This window comes from Cynocephalus volans, chromosome 1 (genome assembly GCF_027409185.1).
Source record: "Cynocephalus volans isolate mCynVol1 chromosome 1, mCynVol1.pri, whole genome shotgun sequence".
Lineage (NCBI taxonomy): Eukaryota > Metazoa > Chordata > Mammalia > Dermoptera > Cynocephalidae > Cynocephalus > Cynocephalus volans.
In genome coordinates this window covers 48,710,908-48,732,537 of record NC_084460.1, presented here as the reverse complement: position 1 = coordinate 48,732,537, position 21,630 = coordinate 48,710,908, and the positions used below count along the sequence as shown (strand labels likewise).

Below are 21,630 nucleotides of genomic sequence, written 5' to 3'. Positions count from 1 at the left end.
TTGCATATCTGTTTACCACTGCATTCTGCAGCCCAGAATGGAACACAGTAGGTTCTCAATAAACATTTATGAATGAACAAAGGAGTGAATACGAATGAATGAATCCACCTCATAGAGTTATTGTGGTAATAGAGAAAAAGCGAGTAAAGCATCTAGCACATTGCAGGAGGCTTGATAAATGCTAGTGGCCAGCATTATTACTAAAGAGCCTGGCATGTAGCAGATGTTCAGTAAATAAATAATATCATTAGCAAACACAATGTTAAAAATGTAAAAATCAAAGCACTAAATAAATATTATTTCAAAAGTTTGCATGGCGCAGGGGCAGCAGACACTAAGGTGGCCTCATGATCTCCTCCTCCTGCTATTCATGCCCTCGTGTGATCCCCTTTCCTCAAGTGTGGGCAGGACTTGTGGGTTGCTTTTAATCAAGAGAATATGACAAGGTGGGATGTTACTTCCATGATTATGGTACATAAGATGTGGCCTCCACCTTGCAAGGAGACTGTCTTGCTGGCTTTGATGAATCAAGTTACTGTGCTGGGGACGCCCATGTGGCAAGGACTAGACGGTGGCCTCCATCCAGTAGCCAGCAAGGAACTGAAGCCCTCAATCCTACACCCTCAGGGAGCTAAATTCCACCAATAACCATGTGAGCTTGGAAGTGGATCCTTCCCCTGCCTTACCTTTAGATGAGACTGTGGCCCCAACTGACACTTGCATTATAGCCTTGTGAGACACTGAAGCAGATGGCCCAATTAAGTCATGCCCAAACTCCTAGCCCACAGAAACTATGAGATAATAAATGTGTGTTGCTTTAATGGTGCATAATTTGTGGTACTTTGTTACACAGCAATAGAAAATTAATATATGTTGTAACAGAGATATCAATAGGCCACAGCTCAGTAGCAGATTCCCAGAGAAGGATCATTTGCTGAGCAGTAATAATAGAAAATGGTAGGGACTGTGGAGAACTGAAGATCCCCATTCTGTCTAAAGAGGGCAGACACTGCTGGGCTATCTGTTTGTATCTGACTACTGCCATATTGGATGTGAGATGAGGGTTGCCACATCTTATCTCTTTCCAAGATAATACAGACATCAGAGTTTTACGTAAAACTTCTTAATTTTGTGTGTGTGTGTTTGGGGTTTTATTTATTTATTTATTTATTTATTGGTGGCTGGCTGGAAAGGAGATCCAGAACCAGAAACCTCTTACGTTTTAAATGTTGCCCGCTAATTTTGAGTTTTTAGAACAGCAGTAAGCTACTGTCATGCAGCGCAGGGTGGAGAACACATGTCTAAGGAGGGGCTTGATTCAGAGATATGGCATGGGTGGGGTGGAATATCCCAGCAAGCCTGTTCTAAATTTGAGCCCCTCTACTTCTAAACTGGTGGCTTTGGGACTTTAATCCAAGGGTCTTTGTGAGATTTAGAAAGCATATAAAAAGTCCTTAAAGTCTTGTCTATCACAGAGTAGAGACACCATACATTCTTATTTTATTATTAAGGTTGAGTATCCCTTATCTGAAATGCTTGGGACCAGAAGTATTTCAGATTTTGGACTTTTTCAGATTTTAGCATCTCAAATCCTGAAATCCAAAGTCCAAAATGCTCCAGTGAACATTTCCTTTGATCATCATGTTGGCACTCGAAAAGTTTCAGATTTTGGAGAATTTCAGATTTTGGGTTGTCAGATTTAGGATGCTCAATCTGTATTGGTATTATTAGCATATCAGTTTTCTATGGCTATTGTAACAAGTTAGCACAAATTAGTGGCTTAAAACAACACAGATTTATTGCCTTACAGTTGTGGAAGTCAGAAGTCCAAAATCAGTTTCACTAGGCTGAAGTCAAGGCATCAGCAGGGCTGGCTCCTTCTGGAGGTTCTGGGGAGAATCCATTTACATGCTTTTTGTAATTTCTCGAGGGCACCTACATCCTTTGGCTCATGGCCCTTCTTCCACCTTCAAAGTCAGCCACGTGGCATCTTTAAATCTCCCCCGACCCCACCTCTCTCTGTCTCTCAGCTTCCATCATCACATTGTCTGACTCTGACTCTCCTGCCTCCTTCCTGTAAGGACCCTTGTGATTACATTCAAACCACCAGGATAATCCAGGATAATCTCCCATTTCAAGATCTTAATGTGATCACATCTGCAAAGGTCCTTTTGCCATAAAAGGTAACATTCACAGGTTCCAGAGATTTAGGATGTAGACGTCTTTGGGAAGCCATTATTCAGCCTGCCCCAACTATTATTGTTGTTATTATCCAACCCACAAGCCTATTCTTTATGAATTTTGGGATTCAGGGTAATAGGTTGATCCAAATCAAGTAACCCAAGGTTATAACCTCAGATTGGTATGAATCCCACAGTGCAGTACTCCTGACTGCAGATGCCCTCTTGGGAATTTTACAACCATGGTAGTTAACAGTGAGTTAGGCCTTCCTAATAATAAGACTAAGCATGAGGGTGAGTTTCACCATCTTTCTCTAGTGGTGACATTGGCCATCTCAGAGAAGCAAGCCAGCAGTGGAATAAAGGCAATTCCTAGTGGGAGTAGAGCCAGATCTGAGTGGATCCATTGTTTACCAGAAAACTCAAAACACTAACCTAGGGACCGTAGACCAGTAGTGTTGTCTGCATTTGTTTCATTTTAACATTGGATCTCTTTTTTCCCCTAATCAGGGATTGATTAAAATACATTAATTATAAGCTTTTCACAATCCCCAGTTTAACGTTCTTGAGATTCGGATCCCATTTTGAAGCTTTCTCATTTCCATCTAAAACAGGATGTTGTTGCTTTAAAATCACATTCATTTTATAGAACTCATTAAGCACACAGCAAATTAAGAGCAAGTGACATTATTTTCTAGTTAAATTTGCAAAGGGATGATCTGAACGAATTACTCATATCCATGATTAATTTTTAGCGGAAATAATGAGGAGGTTGTAAATGGAAAAACATGTGCATGTGCGTACAGAACCCGCCTTTCAAGCACAAAACAATTTACAAGTATGCTAATTGATGGCTCTACAAATAAGTAATCTTGGAAATATTTCTTCAGGTGCTTATAGGCATCTAATGGGATTGGTAAACAACATTAACTCAATGAGTCACTGCTCTGTGAGTTTTAAGGGACTTGAATTCTACTTTGTTGAGCTCTCTCTCTCTCTCTCTCTCAACCATCCCTTTTTCCCCCTCTCCTTCCATCCCCCCTTCCCTACCTCCATCCCTCCTTCCATTTATCTCTCTCTACTGCAATATCCAGAATTGGTAAGTATATGGGAAAATTGATACCAAGACTACATTCATTCAAAAAGGAAGTCTTTCTGGAAGGCTACTTGGAAAGAAAATCAAATCCTTAAAAACATTCATGGCCTCCTAAACAAATAATCATCAATGCATACAGATTGAGCATACAGCTGAAGCATAGTTTTAAAAATCTATGGAACATCTACATAATGTAACACTATATAACCCTGAAATATGATGTTGCAGATGATTTTTAATGAGGTAGAAATATGTAGATAGGTTTCTGCAAAAAGCTAGTCACAAGCAATGGGTTTAATATAATTCTATTTTCTGTATACACACAGTTAAAATACTGGGGAGCTATACACTAGAAAGGTAGCGATGGGTGTATTCTTGTGTGGCAGGAGGAGGCACGACTTACTTTGTTCTTTTTGTTCTGCTGTGCTGTCTGCAATTTTTCAATGACATACGGATTCCTTTCGAAATAAAGAAATAGTAAATATGACTATTTCTTAAAGTTTCTTACAGTAGTTTCTAATTCCCTAGGAGCTATCAAATTATATCTTATCCCACACCGTCTTAATCTCGTCTTCAGGTTTTTTCTACTTAGATACTCAGAGAAAGCGTGGGCGGGGGGCAGGATGAGGTGTACATAAACATGAGATGTTTGCTGCTGGATAATCATCTGCTCCAGCCATTTTTGTCGGCCTTTGCTAGGATCAATCTGGACCAACTAGTCTGCTCAGCTATTAATAGCAATACTAATGACGGCTCAGCTATTAATAACAGTCCTAGAAATAGCTACATTTCACTGAATCTTATTACGTGATGGGCTCTGTGTTGAATGTGTTATGAGCAAATCTCACTTAAACCTTACAAGAAGACATTAAGATAAATACTATTAACTTCCCCATTTTACAAAAGGGAAAACTGGAGCTCAGAGATACCAAAACCTTTCCTCTCTTCCACAAAGCTGGAACACTTCAGGGTTGGTGTTAGAACTAGGTCTGACTTCATGGGCAGTGATCTTAAAACAATGTGATCGCTTTGGGAATTGACCTTTACCTCTTCTTTATGTCTACCCTTGTATTAGATTAGTCAGGGTCTTCCAAAAACAGAACAAAGAGAATATTAACACATATATATACATATAGACCGAGAGAGAGAGAGAAAGAGAAGAAAAAAATAGGAAGGAAGGAAGGAAGGAAGGAAGGAGATTGATTTATTATCAAGAAATAGCTCATGTAATTACGGAGGCTGAGAAGTCTCAAGATCTGCAGTCAGAAGGACTGAGAGCTGATGGTTTTAAGTTCTAGTCCAGATTCGAAGGTGGGAGCCGACCAATGCCACAGCCCAAAACCATCAGGCAAAGAGAACTCATTCTTCCACACCCCACCTTTTGTTTTATTCAGGCCTCCAGCAGATGGGACAGGTTCCCCTCGCATTATGGAGGCCAATTTGCTTTACTCAGTGTACCAATTCAAGTTTTACCGTCGTGAAGAAACACCCTTGCAGATACACCCAGAATAAAGTTTAAGCAAATTTCTGACCAGCTCTTTCCCAGTCTGATTGACACACACAAGTAAAATTAATTAACCCTCCCAACTCCTCAATTCACTCCAGGCCTCTACAGCACGCGCATCCTCCCACCTCTGAAATCATACCTACATTTGAGAGTCCAGCCCTCGTGTCTCATGAGTGCTCAGGTCAGCGCCAGCTCACGGGGTACCCTTGCTCTTTCCAATAGTGAGCTCTGGCCTGCAGGCCAAATCCAGCTTGCTGTCTGTTTTTTGTATGACCCATAAACAAGTTTTGGTTTTTTTTTAAATATTTTTAAATGGTTGGGGAAAACATCAAAAGAAAATATTTCATGATATGTAAAAATGACATGAAATTTGGATTTTAGTGTACATTAATAAAGTTTTTTTGGAACACAGCCATGCCCATTTAATTACATGTTTTCTTTCTTTCTTTTTTTTTTTTTTTGGCAGCTGGTGGGTATAGGGATCAAACCCTGGACTTTGATGTTATCAGCACCACACTCTACCCAACTGAGCTAACAAGCCAGCCCCTGATTACATATTTTCTACAGCTGCTTTTGTGCTATGATGGCAATTAAGTAGTTGCAACAGGGACAATATCAGTCCACAAAGCCTAAAACATTTATTATCTGCCCCTTTAGAAGAAGCTTTGCTGACCACTGCTCTAAAACCCCAGAGCGCTATACGTACAGGTCATTTGGAAATAATTGGGGCTGCTTTGAGACAGGACATATTACTGGGGTGCTTTGCCCCCACCCTTTAAATCCAACCATCCCTCCTGTTTAAACCATAACTTTTCAAACTACTCTAATCTTACAATGCCAACCCAGCTCCTTTTGGTTTTGTATATTTCCTTCCTGATGTGAAGATCCTTATATGTACATGTTTGCAGCCATGATGAATGATTTCATTATTTAATTGTTGTGCATTCACTTAAGATGTCATGAATTCTCTCTCCTCAAAGAAGAAACTCACAAATCATAATTTTTTGTGCAGTCCATAGTCCCTAGCACAATTCAATAAAAAAAGCAGGTGTTCTGAGGGCATGTTTATGTATACTCATGAGTCTTTGTGTTTGTAGCATCTTTAAACATCAATGACTATGAAGGTTTATCAATCAGAGACAGCAAGTATGTGGCTGTGTGCAGCACGTTGTCTACAGACAGGTTCTCTTTGGCCCACAAAGAGTTGCCATTTTAACTAGAATTAATTTCCAACAGCTACCAACTGTTAGGTATTATATACAGACTCATGTCCTTGGCTTCCCTTGAAAAATCAAGCCATCCACCTGCACAGATCCCACAATTTCATGTCAACAGTTGACATTTCACTCTAGTTTCTCTCAGCCTTCTCTCATTCACATTTTCTCTCTGGCCCCTGTTGACATTTGACATTATAACTTCTGATACAACTAACAATACAAGTATATCTATAGGTAGATAATCCTCATAGCTGTGTCTATAGATGTCCATACAAAGCTAAATGGATTTTAATGTAGATACACATGTGCAATAATTGAGTCACAAAATAGACGATGGAGATGTCTGGTTATGGTGTTACCAATAGGCCACTTCAGACATTGCAAGGATGGCATTTACTCCAAGCATATGCTGTTGAGTGTAGAAGTAAACCATCTGCTTAAATAATGCTGACCATATTTTTCAGCACAAAAAATTAACAGATTCCATTCTATAGTGTCATACTTTAGGTCATAAGGAAGAAATTCCAAACATACCATTGAATTTTTCACGCTCTGTAGCAAGCGCTCATGCTGCTCGGCTATGGCCAAGGCAGCAGAGTGGACTTTCTGATAGATGGCCTCCCCATCTCGCGTTTGAAAGATAAACAGCCCTTCACCAGTCTCACACATCCTGTGAAAACAAAGACAAAAAGTGTCTGAAAATCCAGCACCTAGAAGTTCAGTGCACTAACAGTCTAGAATACTCCATAAGTTTGCTCCCACTTATCTTTTATGAGATTAGAACTCTTGTCCACATTCGATAAACAAAGTCAACTAGAATCAAAATGTTCAAAGTGTCCAATTAATTGTTATAATAAGGGCAGGGATGGGCCGACCTCAGTGGCGCACTCGGGAGAGTGCGGCGCTGGGAGCGCAGCAGTGCTCCCGCCGCAGGTTCGTATCCTATATAAGGATGGCCGGTGAGCTCACTGGCTGAGCGCGGTACGCTGCCGGTCACAAAAAGACAAATAAATAAATAAATAAATAATGATAATAATAATAATAATAAGGGCAGGGAGTCAATCCTACAGGCTAATAATGTGCTGATTTTTTTTTTTTTTTTTAAACCACAGAGCAAAGCAGAAGGTTAATTTAAAAAGCTGTTTTTTGATTCTCGGTATAATCCCTATACTTCACCTTGCCACCCTCAAAGAGGAATACCTGTGCAGCTGCTCACAGTCCATGAGTAACTTCTCACCAGAAACGATGTGAGGCAGCTCAGAGGTGAAGGAAGGATTCTATGTCTCTCTTAGATTCTATCCTAACTCTTCTCATAGACAACAGCTTTAAGGATTCTTTCACTTCTAAAATCCTAGATCAAATTTTACTCCAGCTTCCAGTCACTGTGATGGATCAAATCAGTCATGGGTTTTTTTTTTTTTTTTTTAAATGAGCATGACTGTGCTGAATTAATGTGTGGAACATAAAAGAAGTTCTTCAAGGAAAGCTGTATCAGTTCGATAATTAATGTCAAGTATTAAGAGGAAGATCATCTTTACCTCAAACCCTTAAAAAATGGAAATGGATTCCATTAACAAGGGGAGAATGGTATAACAATTAGGCAGGAACCAGAGAATACTTTTTAATTAGATACATTTTAATATATAAATTATATTTTAGTGTGTATGTATATATAACTACACTAAAATATATTTAATTATTATAAATATTTTTAAAGAATGCGGACAAAACCATATTCAGGGACATTAAAAAGAAGCTCTGATTTTGATACATACATATGTCAACAGTAAACTAAGAGATTGTTTTTGTTTCTTTGTTTTAAAGAAACTTATTATTCTAAGAAAGAATGTCATTCCCCCCACTTCAGAACCTCATACTGAAAAACTGAACACTGGCTTTAGTCCTTGAATTCTGCTCACACCTAAAGAACTGTTTAACACAACATGTAAACTAAGCAAAGTTTTAGCCCAAACCACTGTTTTTTGTTTTTTTTTTTTATCTACCCCAGTCTATGCAACTAATGCAATAAAACAAGGAAGATTTATCTGCATCTAATTTTTCGCAGTTAGCCCAGTTCATGGCCTTATGGCAGTTTGCTGTACATATAGCATGACCTAAGTAACTGGTGAAACCTGCCTAGCTTGCATTTCACAAGTATGGGCTATGTGAGAAGAAGAAGAAAAAAATAAAAAAGATAGCTCTTTCAAAAAGCTGATATAAAGAACTAGCTCGTGAGGTTGATCACGTGATCTTAATTATTAAGTCATTATAATTCAATAAACTAAAACTAAAATTCAAGGCATTTTAAATCATGTCCCATTTTCTTCTGAAGACATCCCAAAATACTTCAGCTCTTATGGATACCTCTTCCTTATTTAAACCACCACAGAAACTTGACTCTACTTGTTGGCACCTAATTCTGCAAGGTTTTGCGGTTTTCATATGTCTTTCTTCCATCAAATATGGAAACATTAATTCATTAAGAGGAGGAAATAGCCTTCTGTTTTCCCTGAGGCAAAGGTCATTGTTTATTTATTTACTTACTTAAATGCCAACATTGGTTCCATAAAAGATAAAGATACCAGTTAGTCAGAAATACTTATAGGATGATTGATTAATATATATTAAATATTTTAGCTATGTTTCTTAAGCTTGATAATCTAGTGGCTTCTAAAATTTTTGCAACTGCAACCCACAGCAAGAAGTAATTTGTATTGTGACCCAATATATCAATCTATTTATTGATCTATTTATCATCAGTGTATAACATGCTGTTGTTTTCTATTCTATCTTATTTTTTAAAACTGGTGGTGGAATATTTAATCTATATTATGGCCCATTAATTGGCAAGGCCTACTCTTTGAAAATCATTCTTTTATACAATGTCCATTTTTGATAAGCATCATGAATCCACACCCTTCTGTTAATGACATTTAAATCTCTAAATACACATCATGATAAAAAAATGAAATCAAAACAATTGGGGAAAAATTATCAAACATTCTTCACAATATACATAGACTTCCCTTGCCTCCACCTGAGGGTCTAAAACACACACACGCGCGCGCGCACACGCACGCACACACGCATACACGCACATGCGCACCACTTATCACTTACAGAAAGGACCAGGAATAACAACATCAAACTCCTTAGCATTCAGGCAGAAAACCCGAATGGATAAGGTTGCTCAAGCCCACTACAACACAGAGCAGGGGTGACATGTAACGGAGAGAACAGGTCCTATTTAAAGAAAGTAGTCACGAGTCAGTTCTAGTCAGGTATTTACATGTGAGAACACGAGTCCAGTGTAGCCATGGCTTCTGATTGTTTAACAGAAGCCAGAAATCTTGATTTGTATGTGAAATCACCTGAACTTTATAAATGTTATCAACTTGTTGCATTATGTTTAAGCTGTAAGGGCTTGACCAACCAGATCTGGCCATGAAGTCACCCATGTGCATGAAACAGGCAAGATGCATTAAAGAGCTCTAAACAGAGCAGAAATTAGATCTTCGGTCTGAATTGTTGGGACTTTTGTTCATTCTGCTCAAAGGCACGTGTCCATCAGTTGGACAGCAAGACCCAGGGAGTCCAAACTGACCCTCAGATACCCTTCCATATGGTCTCTCCTAACCTCTGTCCACAAGTTCTTTTGTTTGATTCACCCGTCCTGATTGATTTGTTTGGAACTGTTTCATAAGCAGCTGTACAAAACACTACAACGTTACTACAGGCCTTTGTCAAAATAATATAATGTGGTAACTCCCCAAGGCAGTAAGAAGAAAACGGGGAAAAAAAGAAAGAAAATAAAAAGCACATCGAAGAAGCTAATGGTCTTACATAACCTGATACAACAGTCTTTGCTTCTCATCCTCGGAGAAAACATAATTCAGGACAAAGATGTTTCAATAGGTTTACCCATAAGAGAATAACAGCAAATCTACATGTTTTGACTTTTTAATAGTCCCAATTTCTTCGTTCTTTTTACCCATTTATTTTCACCTTGAACACTTTTCCAGCATCCAAAGCAAGCCCAAATAGCCCAACACTCTTTCCTTATGGCCTTATACTAACAGAAACCAGTGGATTAAAAATCCCCAAAAGGTAAAATAATTAGTTTAAGTTTGGCCTTTCTTATGTCCCCTGTGAAAATAAAGATTCAGATACAAAATATTGTGGCCATACTGGTGTACTCATACTTCTGAATCTCCAAATAATTACTTTGCCTAAACAATATGCCTGTTGCTTCAAACCATGGATTATTCAATAGTCAAGAATCCAGAAGAAACAATTAGCTCACACTGGGAAATTCATAAATTCATCCAAGTACCAACTCTGTGTCCAGGCAAAGTAGAAGGTCTACAAGCTGGAGCTAGGGATGCCCTGACTGGAATTGGCCCTCACAGCTTTGAGACCTAGCACAAGTTATTTAAACTTCCTAACCCTGTGTTTTCATTTATAAAGCAAAAATGATGAGGATAACTCTCACCTAGATTCATTGCAAGTGCTAAATATGATATGCAGAGTACACAATAAAATTTTCGAGTAAAGAGACTTCCATTACTGCACTGGAATATAAGCCCCTTGTAGACAATGATTTTTTTTTTATTTATTCCCAGCTTTTTTACTTGTGCCTAGACCATGGCCTGGCTTAGATTTGGAGCTCGACACATAACTGTAAAATACATTGGGAAAAAATACGCATTGCTAGGTGGGCGTAACTGGGAACTTGACCCAGGCTTCCTTAAGCAAGTTAAATTGAGAATCCATTGAGTCACCCTGGGGAGGGGAGTGGTTTGAGAAAGAAAGCAGGAAGAACAGTCATAACAGAAAGAACTGCACACATGAAGCCTTTAGGTGGGACAGAGATGACTGAATCCAATGTGCTGGGGAGGGAGCAGGAGCAGGAGGAGCCTGTATGGCTGGAGCCCAGTGGACCAAGCAGGAGCCTTATGAGATGACTGTCTTTACTACCATCAATTGTGACCATAGAAACCACCGTTCTCACAGGCACTGAATGCCCCACCTTGGAAACTCTTTACTCTGCTTTTGCCAATGACATTTTTCTCCAACCACACTACTGGAGAAATACTAATGAGATTGAAATTATCGAAACCAAAGTAAATTACCTCATGGTGAATGGCATTCATAACTAAACTTATGAAATAAGTTAGGCAAAATGTTTCATATTTCCTCACTTCCAGGTGTATTGTGTATGTGTGTGTGTTTAGAATACATCGCTAAAAGCAAATGCATCTTGTCCTCAACATGCACATTTAAGATAGTCTTTTCTTCTCTCCATTCCTGCAAAAGCAGTTATTAAATCCATGTTGAATTTCTCATTTACAATAATTGACAGAATGAGATACTTGTTGCACCCACTATAAGGCAAAATATAACCTCTGTGAAGGACGTGCACAAGGTCAAGTTAGGACATGGGCTCTGTCTGCGAGGAGCTTAGAATTTATTCAGTGAGACATGATCTACATATGTGAAAGGATTCAAGAATAATATAATGGCTGAATGAGCCATATGGTTTAGAAGAGCAATGAGAAAAGAAAATGTATAGTTGAGTGGAGGGACGTCAGTGGTAGTAAAAAGATAATTAGGAAGCCAAAGACCTGAGAGAAACAAATCAGAAGCACTTGACAGAAAGGGACACAAAATTAGGAGGAAAGAACCCTGCAGAATGTTTACATTTTGTCTGTGAAAGTGAGGGAAACTAAAAACACGGTTTAACAAATGGACTACAATGGCTCCACCCCCAGCCCCGGGGCTACAGTAGTGCCAACAACACGGTAACAAGGAAACACACATGCACACATATGACACAAAGTTGACAAGAAGCTTAACCACATGGGATCTAAGATGGGAAGCTCTATCTTGAAGAAAAATCTGGGAGGGGTTTGTCAGGAGCTTGTGATATAGACCATTGACACGAGTACTATTGACATTGGCAATGCTAACTTGGCCTCATCTTTCTCTGATACGGGGCTTTCCCAGACACTATAGGATGTTTAGCAGCATCCCTGGGTTTTACACACTAGATGTCAGTAGCACCCCCCAGTTGTGACAGCCAAAAATGTCTCCAGGCACTGACAAATGTCTCCTGGGAGGCAAAACGCCTCCAGTTGGAACCATTGAAATAGACCAAAACCAAGAGAATGAGGGAGAACCCGAGTGATGCCTAGATGGCAAGAGGCTACAGAAGGCAGCTTCTGAGTTCGGGGGGTCTATTGTTTCATTATGAACTGGGGTGACGCAGACGCTCTGCAGTTGTGCATCTTGTCTTTCCTGCTCCAATCACTGCCATCACTACCTGGCTGATCCCAGCTTGAGTTGAGGCAGCAGTCCACTCTCCTAGTACTCACATGTACCCTGGCTGGAGACCAGGGCAACCTAGCCCACCTGCCACTGTGACTGCTTTTCTGGTCCTTACTATGACCAGTAGGGTGAGAAATGGGAATCAGTGTAGGACACTACATCATATACCACTGTGCCACTGAGGCTTCTAAGCATGGGATGGCTCTTGGGAACATCCATCATCCACATTCAACTTTCATTATAGTTGTCAAATCTTCGTGCCACTTATGTCATCTTTTTTAAATCAACTCATTTTTTTCCCTTAAACAAATGCATTGTAAATGGAATCATCAACTCAATATCATAGACCAGTATGCTCTGCCATAAATTGAAAACAGATGTAAAAATAAATACAGTGAAAACAAAACAATGTTTTTAAAGTCTGCCTAGTTCCTGTGGCTGTCAATATCCGAGCTGGAAGGTTGCTCACTTCTTAGTAACACAGGTAAATTAGAAAGTCTTGGAGATAAGTGTAAGACATACTAGAACCCAACCAAATGTTTCTCCATAAATCGATCAAAAGGATTAAGAAAGTAAATTAAAAAGAAATGACTTTATCACTGTGAGACTCATTTATTTAACATTATATCTCTATTTCCTAAAATCATTGCACATTTTGGGATACACAGGTGCAGTTCCTAGAGCCCTGCTCTAGATGGTGTGGGAGTGAGGTATGGAAGACAGGAAATAGCAATCCCAGGTCTCTCACCAAATGAAATTATGACTTTGGGAAAGTTCCCTGACTTCACAAGGTTTCAGTAACCTCATATTCCAAGTGTGAATAAATCACCCAGATCTTATAGGGTGGTGGGTGATTGTGTTTTCTATTCAGCAAAGGATCTAGCATCAAGTAAGCATTTAATTAAGATTTGTTGTTGCTGTTGCTATTTTAACCCTTTAAAATTTCAAAGCCAATGAGGACAAGATTATCAGAGAAAATTTCATAAGGAAGGCACAACTTATCCTTGCCTTGAAAAAGACGTGGGTGACCACGTTCCAGAACAACAGCAAGGAAGCAAGAATAACCAGGACGTATGGGAATGAAATGCGTGTGGCTGGGGAAGATCAATCTTGCGAGCTCACATGCCTGCAAAAACAGAATAAGGGGAACCGCCTCCTTGAGAATGAAACTGTAAATTCAGAAATATGAATCTCCCTCTAAGCAAAACATCAGCTTTAATTAAAAAAGAACAATGCTGCACATAGTTGGGTTTTTTGTTTCTCTAGCTGCAGTGGAGTATACCATGTCTATTCCAGCATATTAGCAACATCACACAGCATGTAAAGCTTATTCTCTGGTAGAACAGGAAGAAGGTAAAGGTCCAAATTCAGATTGTGTGTGGCCACACACAGACCTTCCTCCTGCCGCTCCGTCATCACTATCACCCACGTTTCCTAACAGCCATAGTCCCCTTAAATGTGTACAGAAACCATCATTATCACATTTAGATATAAATTCTAGCCCTTATTGTGTGGACTGGAAGGTTTGTGAAAAAAACAAAAAAACGAATAAACTATCCAAAGTCATAGAACGTGGCTAGTATAGTACCTGTTCATAATCACTTAATGTGTAAATAAAATCAAAGAAAGATAGCTTTTTTCTTCCATTTTTGCTTTCTCATTTTAATGACATGACAGACCTAACTCCTTGTGGGGAGGGGTATTTTCTGGCATTCTGTGAGCAGCTGCTGACAGCTACCCCTGTCCCTCACGTGAGTACTGCAACGTGCTTCTAACTGGTTTCAGCCTAAGAGAGTCTAACAAAAAGAAAAGAATTAGACCATGTCTCCTGTCACTTTGCTTAACACCCCCTGTGCAGTAAAGAATTTAATCTCTTACAAAAAAGAGCCCTTTGCCATGGGCTCCTGGGAGGTGACCTCTGTTTGCCCAAGGCCTTGGTCTAGCCAAGTAGAATAAACATGGTTCAAGGTGGGGCTTCAGGTCACATGGTTTCAGTCAACCTGGAGACTGAGATCAACTTATGTGAGCAGCTGATCATGCCTACACGATGGAACTCCAGTGAAACATCTGCAGCTGTGGCTCAAGACTGCTTCCCTGGTCGGCAGTAGTATGTACAATCACACCTGGATACGAGGAAGGGAACATGACCTGGCTCCATGGGGAGAGGATAACAGAAGCCCCATGTTTGATACTTCTCTGGACTCCATCCCACGCACATCTTCTCTTGGCTGATTACAATCTGTATTCTCTGCTTTAATAAACTGTAACTGCGAGTTTAATGGCTTTCAGTGAGTTCTGTGAGTCATTTTAATGAATTTTCACAACTTCAGGTGGTTTTGGAAACCCATGAACTTGCAATTGGTGTCAGAAGTAAGAGCAGCCTTAGGACTGTTCCTTTAAACTCTGTAGTCATCCAACTCTCTGCAGCCCCCAAGGACTCCCCATCTGACTAAGACTAAAAGCCAAATCTTTACGACCACTTTCATGCCCCACATGGCCTGACCCTGTCGTGTGTCCACCTTTAACACTCATTGCTTCCCCTCATTCATTCTGCTCAGTCACATCAGCCTCCTGGCTCCTCTTGGAACACAGCCCCCTCAGCACCTTTTCCTATTCTCCTTCTGGCAGGAATGCTCTTCCCCCAGATTCCTCCATGTCTCACTCTCTCACCTCTTCCAGGTCTTACTCAAACATCACTGACTCCACAAAACCAGCCACTCACCCTCTTCAAAACTGCTCCCCTTCTTTGGCCCTTTCTATTGTGCTTTCCAACTTTATTTTTCACATCTCTTTTACTTTCTTGAATGTTTGTTATTGTCTGTATCTAATCTCCTCTATTCAGTAAGTTTTGTAAAGGCACGGACACCTGTATGTTGTGTCCACTGTTCCATCTGCCATGCTTAGAACAATGCCAGGAACTTAAGGAGCACTAAGTGACTAGTTAATGAAAGAAAGAATAATTTATTTTTACTAGCCCTTTCTAGAATTCGGAAGTGACCTCACGTACAAAGCCATCACATAGACCAGTGGGCCATCAGCTACATTAAGATGGCCACAAGACAAGGCACATTGATGAGTGCCTAATTTTTCCCTAAATGTCAGAAGAAAGTCATCCTTTCCTTTAGGGATTTTACATGCTAAAATCACAGAAACTCAAAGGTAGATAGGACCCAGCAAAGCTTCTTACAGTGGTGGCCTCATCTTGTGTAACTTCCTACCCTCTCACTGAGCCCGGCATCTGGTAGACAGTAGGCATGCAATAATGAAACATCTATTAAGACGATTATTAAAGAAATTACTCTGTGGAGAAGAAAAGGGAATGCTCCCTTCTGATTTTATACATGCTTTCACTACTGGAATATTTATAATAAGTGAGCATTACTTTTATAATTAAAATTCTTTTTTTAGGTAACTGCTAATGAACAGTGAATGGCCATATGAACGATGTAATTGCAGTTTCTGTTTTCTTGCCAAAGAAGAGAACTGCACCTCTGCACAAGCCTGTGTGGGAGATTCAGCACACTGGTGTTTGATTTGTGCTGCTCAACATGGTAAGGAGAACTGAGTACATTACACTGTTCATTTGCTTTCAGGTCTTTCCTAAGAATGGGTGTATGCTCTATAAAACATGCAGAAATTAGAGATTACTAAGTAGCTTAGAGTCAGGAAGACAGAGGATGTTCAAAGATTTCAGATATCCAAATAGACAAATAGGGAATATTCAAAATATATTAGAAAAATTGTCATTTGACCTGTCAGCTCACTAATTAGAGGAGAAAGCAATTTTCTTCTTCGATGAAAAGTTATTTCACCGATTAGACTGTTTTGAGAATGAAATATGCAAAAAGCAAATGATTTATTTTCCATTTAAAGAAAAGTATTTGTATATGCAATTAGGATTTTCACATATTCTTGGCACACCTAAAAGTTTTTCTTAAAATGATGTCAAAAGCATGAGAGAGACTCTCTATGGCTGGTAAAGAACTGCACTCAGGTGTGGTAATTATTTAGCATGTTCTGCCAAATGTCACCTGAGCGTCTCTACCTCCTACAGGTGCAAAACCCAGGCTATTAATTTAAATCAGTCAGGTGGTAAGCTGGAGTCTGATACTGAAGCATGCTACCCAGCAGCTAGCTAAAAAATTAACAGGGAAACTTACTGGATACCTGCCACCCTTCTCTAAACGATAACATTTCAAGAATGGCTCCAGGAGGGATACTGCTGCAGTTAGAATTTCATGTCAATTGGATCTTCGCATAAAAACGTCAGAGCTCCTGCCAGTGTGAAGTGCTTCAGTGAAGTTCTGGGGCTTTGAAGTGGAAAGAAACAGATAAAAAACTAGAAAAGTCTCAAACAAAATAAACAGGTCTCTCGATCCCCAAAATCAACTAACCGTTCTTTATCTCCAGGGGCAATTAATTGTGTAATTGCACCTTATTAAAAGTTTTATATTTCATCTCTGAATTTCTTGAAAAAAAATAGAAATATGATGAAATTTGAAATTGGGGGGAGGATAAACAGCACGTAGAACACCCTGATGACCTACGATCCTCATACTTCTGCCCAACACTGGATGTATGTGCCTACACTCCAAACTAAAAGAACAAACAGAGGGTTCCAAAATTAAAGTCAAACTAAGAACATTTATACATGGCTGAGGAGACATATTCAAATTACCAACATTTTTGCAAGTCTTTGGCTTATTGATGGATGGCTTATTGAGGTGGCATCAAAGGGAAGGGGTAACAGTCTGACAAGACCATCTAAAATGATTTTAGCAGCCTTTGGTTGTATAAGTATGCTTTCTCTTCCTTATCTCTGCAAAAGTTGAGAACTGGGCTAAACTCCAGTAGAAATATGTCTTCTTAGAAATCTATATAGCTTGGAAGTGAAAGATCTGAGCGTGAGTCCTGAATCCTCCATTGATTAGTCTCATGCCTTTGGACCTCATGCCTTTGCCCAAATTTCTTCTTAAGATAGGAATACCCCCTAGTTTCTATGATCAGTGAGTGGCTTGAAGGAGATAGTGCATATAAAATGGTTAGTACAGTTAATTTCATATAATAAGGGTTCAATAAATGTTAGTAATTATTTTCAATGGCTGATAAACCTGTTACTGCAAAGTTTCTCAACTGGATCATTGAACCTGATATACCATCATTATGGGGAACTGTTCTATGCAGTGTAGAATGTTTAGGAACATTTCTGGCCCCCCTACACCCTAGATGCTAATAGCACCATTTGCCCAAGTTTTGACAACAAAAAATGTCTCCAAACATTACCAAATGTCTTCTGAGAGCAAAATCTCCCCTGGTTGAGAACCACTGTTCTGGAGATCAGCACCACTATGAGTGATATTGTTAATTACAGTCAAATAGCCTCTTGACCTTATTTGTTTGAGCAATCATTAAATACCATATTGAACACATTTTGCTAGTTTTTTAAAACTTCACATCCATTTCTTTTTTGATGGCAATAAAGTCCCCTTCGTGCCTTGGGAGAACCATCCCCATTTTACTTGTACCCTGTGGGCTTTGGGTATGTGCTCAGTACAATGCCTGATACAAAGTGAATGTAATGACCAACACACAGTAGTAATTTATCTCTCTTCTATTGGTTGATGGTGTGGGAAGATCCCAAAGCTCCTGCAAGTCACCAGAAGGAGCCTTTAAAAGGAAGCCATTCTAGAAGAAACAGGGCTATCAGATAAAACCTAGGGTCATCACTTGAACCCTGGATCAAACCAAGCCTGAAGCCATCCTTACTCCCTGCACTTTGAGTAACATAAGCCAATGAATTTATTTTCTGTGTCAATTTGGGTTGACACATAGCAAACACTAGTCCAGGTGTTTTAAAATGTGCCTTTATTTAATCTTCATAGCAATCTTGTGAGAGAAGTTATATATTGTCCCCATTTTACAGGTGGCAATGGAAACTCAGCAAGTTAAGTGACATACTCAAGTTCCCACAGCCACTGTGTGGTAGAAATGTAATTATATTTTATTTCCTCCAACTCTCAGTCCTGTTTATTATGCATGCCCCATTGCTGGCTTTGGAAATGGGGCCACTGAGCAGGAATAACACTCAGTTCAAGCTCTAAGAGAGGCTTAATGTGAGACAAACTTTGCCCAATGTCTTTCAGAAGAAGATTCCCTGTGTGCTCAAGGAAGACATTGTCAAGCTTTTACAGATGTATGATGGATATGTGAAAACTATTTGCCTAAAGAGACTTAACTCTTGCTCACCTCTTGATATGAGAGGGAGAAAAATATATATTAGTTAATAAAAAACTGCCTTGTTTTGAACACATCTAAAAATAGCCAAGAAAAAAATTACCTTTACTAATAAAGCAAGGCAGATATGAAACGGTCATGCTTGGGAGAACACAAATGATCTTATTATCCTGAACATCTTGATGGTAACTATAAAAATTCATCTTTATTTGAGCTCTCAGGCAAAATATAAAATAGTAATATTACCTTGCATTTAACACTGTCTGTATCCTGCAAGCCTGCTCCAAAAATAATCATAACAGAATATCAAAAATACTATTTAGAAAAAGCCCAGCACCCTTCTAGATGATCTACATGCATTGCTGCTTTTACCTTACAAGAACCCTGCAAGGAAGTTATCACTCAGATAAACTTACAGGAGAAGTTAAGCATTTTGCACAAGGTCAACAGCTAGTAAAGAATAGAGATTAGAATCTAGGGTCTCTCTTACTCCTGAACCAGTGCTCCTTATACTACTCCCTGCTGTTAAGAAATGTGTGAGATTCTAAGAACACAATCCCCATACTTTCTCTTCTGACCATTCAGTCTCAAGTTTACACAGCCCTACAAAGCATGACCACTGAATAAGAATGGTATTCAAAATCCATAAATATTTTATGTCCCTACAATATTGGAGGCACAACACTGACTGGCCTGGGTTGAAGGTATTATAATCATCTAACTGCTGGAATTCTTGGGTGAAATATCCAAAAAGGCTGACTATAAAGAGGCATCAAAGTCATGGATTAAAACTCTTCCATTTTCCAAGTCAGCACTTTATAGCTTTTGGTCAAAGACCATTAAAAGAATTCTAGAATTTATGTCTCCAACATATCCATACTTTATATCTGCCATTTCTTTCACCTGAGCTACTTCATAATGTCCCCACATTCACACCTGTCCCCTCTATCCTATTGTTCACAATGAGGTCAGAGTGACATTTACAAAATACAAATACAATTATACCACATACATAAGCACCACTGCACACATACATCCCATACTCACACACAGACCCAAACACACCTGCACATAAATTTTTATGGTTTCCTACAGCACTTAGGAGAAATATCAATGTCTTTTAAATAATCTCCTAGATAGTTAGCAGTTCTACTAGAGGTTAATATGAATAAATTAAACTTTTGCATGATATGAGTAGTATTCATTTTACACATGAAAAATTAATGAGATAATTTCAAAAAAAATTTCAAATAGTCATGAGATACTAGAAAAGTTTACTAAGATTTTAGCTCTCAAATATTCCCACAAAAAAGCTATATCTTTTCTTACTACTATTTCCTACAAACAGTAAATCAAAGGATGATTGAAAACTATTAATGTTTGAATAAGTGCTGCCCCAAGAAGGCCCAAAAAGTCCTGATGGATGCAAAATTCTTCTCTGCATCAACATAAAACATAAACGGAAATGATATGAGGTGTATAGTTAATAAAAAAAAAAGTCTATTCCTATTGTAAAACATTTTCCATACCATTTTCACTGGCTACAATTAATAATAATTTCTGAGACCCAAAGAAGGAAATATACCAACCTGACCAAACAAATTTCTAATTTTCTATAGAGATTTTTCCATAAGGATAATAAATAAGTAATTTCAATGAAAGAACAGGATTGCTCTAAACATTAAAGGTTTATTATTTTTTTAAGTGATGTTCTTTGCAGTCTTTGGGAGATTCACCAACTGCTTTTAGATACTTGAAAATAAAATAGTCCAGAAAAGAGAGGTATTAGAAAGACCGATTTTAAAACTTTCTAGGATAGTTACAAGAACATCAAATTGATCCTATTTCTGAAAATTAAATTTTAAATAGTTGGGCTTTGTTTAAAATGGAGTGAACAGATTAATTTGAGGGGAGCATTATTGCCATCTACCTACATGAATTACGATCTTAGGTGTTTAGAACTTGTGCCTCTATTTTCATATCAAGTATCTTGTTCCTGTCAGGAAGAACTATCCAAGCAATTTTAATGTCACAAGTTGATTGTTTTCAACTTGAATGTAATGTCAGGCCATGTACACAAGAATACATATTCCTTAAAACTTAGTCATTTAAAATTCTAAAATATAAAATTTATCTGCAGTGTTTCAAAAAAGCCTAAATTTTGAGGAAGGAGGAAAGGAAGATGAGGAAAATGAGATACTGATTAGAGGAGTCTCTTGTAGGTAATGACCAGCCCAAATGTTATTGGCACTGTTAACCTCTCTCCCAGATTAAATTTTAAAAGGAAAAAAATAATAATAATAAAGCCCTAAATGTGCTTATTAAACTCACGATAAGCAGGTTTTAGAATTAACCTTTTTCGGTATTAGAGTCATTCATTACACGTTGAGCAAAATAAATGGACCTCAATAAACTCCACGTGGACAGTCTACTACAGTTAGTTCAGATGCGGAAACATGCATTGAACACAATATGGAGGTTTCCCAAAAGCCAACAAGTTGGCCTCTGTTCATCAGCTTGACCTAGTAAATGGTATGTTTTAGTATTTTTACCTTGTCCAACTTCAGTTTGTGGTATGGAATCAAACTGTGTAATGAAAATTCATATCATATTCATGAAACATTAGAATCCTCCTGGGGGAGAAAAGCCATATGGAATATATGCATATTTTACAATACCCTTCTCATGACATAACCACAGCTCTATGAATTTCTTGAAGTGTACTTCAGGTTAGATCTTACATATAAACCCAGGCCTCAAATGAGCCTGAAAAAAAATTAACAAAACACTGGGAAAAGAGTCATTAAAATTCATTCAACTCACCTCCCTGCCTCAAAAGTGAACCACGTGGTATCACGTCCATATCGCCGCAGGGCGCTTAGCGGCCAAGAGATGAGTTTGACTCTGGGATTCTGGATGTCCCAAAGACAGATATACTCATATGTAATCTGCAAGGCACATTCGCCATGTACATCTAAGTTAGGAGATGGCATCAAATACACATTGAATCTCTCTGGGAGAAAAACAAAAGGTTAGTCTAAAATCCCCAGGAATAAAACATCAAAGACA

The 21,630-nt window shown here is 38.7% G+C and overlaps 1 protein-coding gene across 2 annotated transcripts in view; it reads right to left on the bottom strand.

Annotated features, from left to right (window-relative positions):
• Window positions 1–21,630, bottom strand: part of DOK5 (docking protein 5) — a 169,070-nt gene that overhangs the window by 30,174 nt on the left and 117,266 nt on the right. For both annotated transcript variants that reach the window (XM_063102212.1, XM_063102203.1), the window contains 2 exons: window positions 21,385–21,574; window positions 6,535–6,670 (listed from right to left, as the gene is read on the bottom strand). In XM_063102212.1, the coding sequence (XP_062958282.1) occupies window positions 6,535–6,670; window positions 21,385–21,574 (326 nt within the window). The remainder of the gene's footprint in view (window positions 1–6,534; window positions 6,671–21,384; window positions 21,575–21,630) is intronic.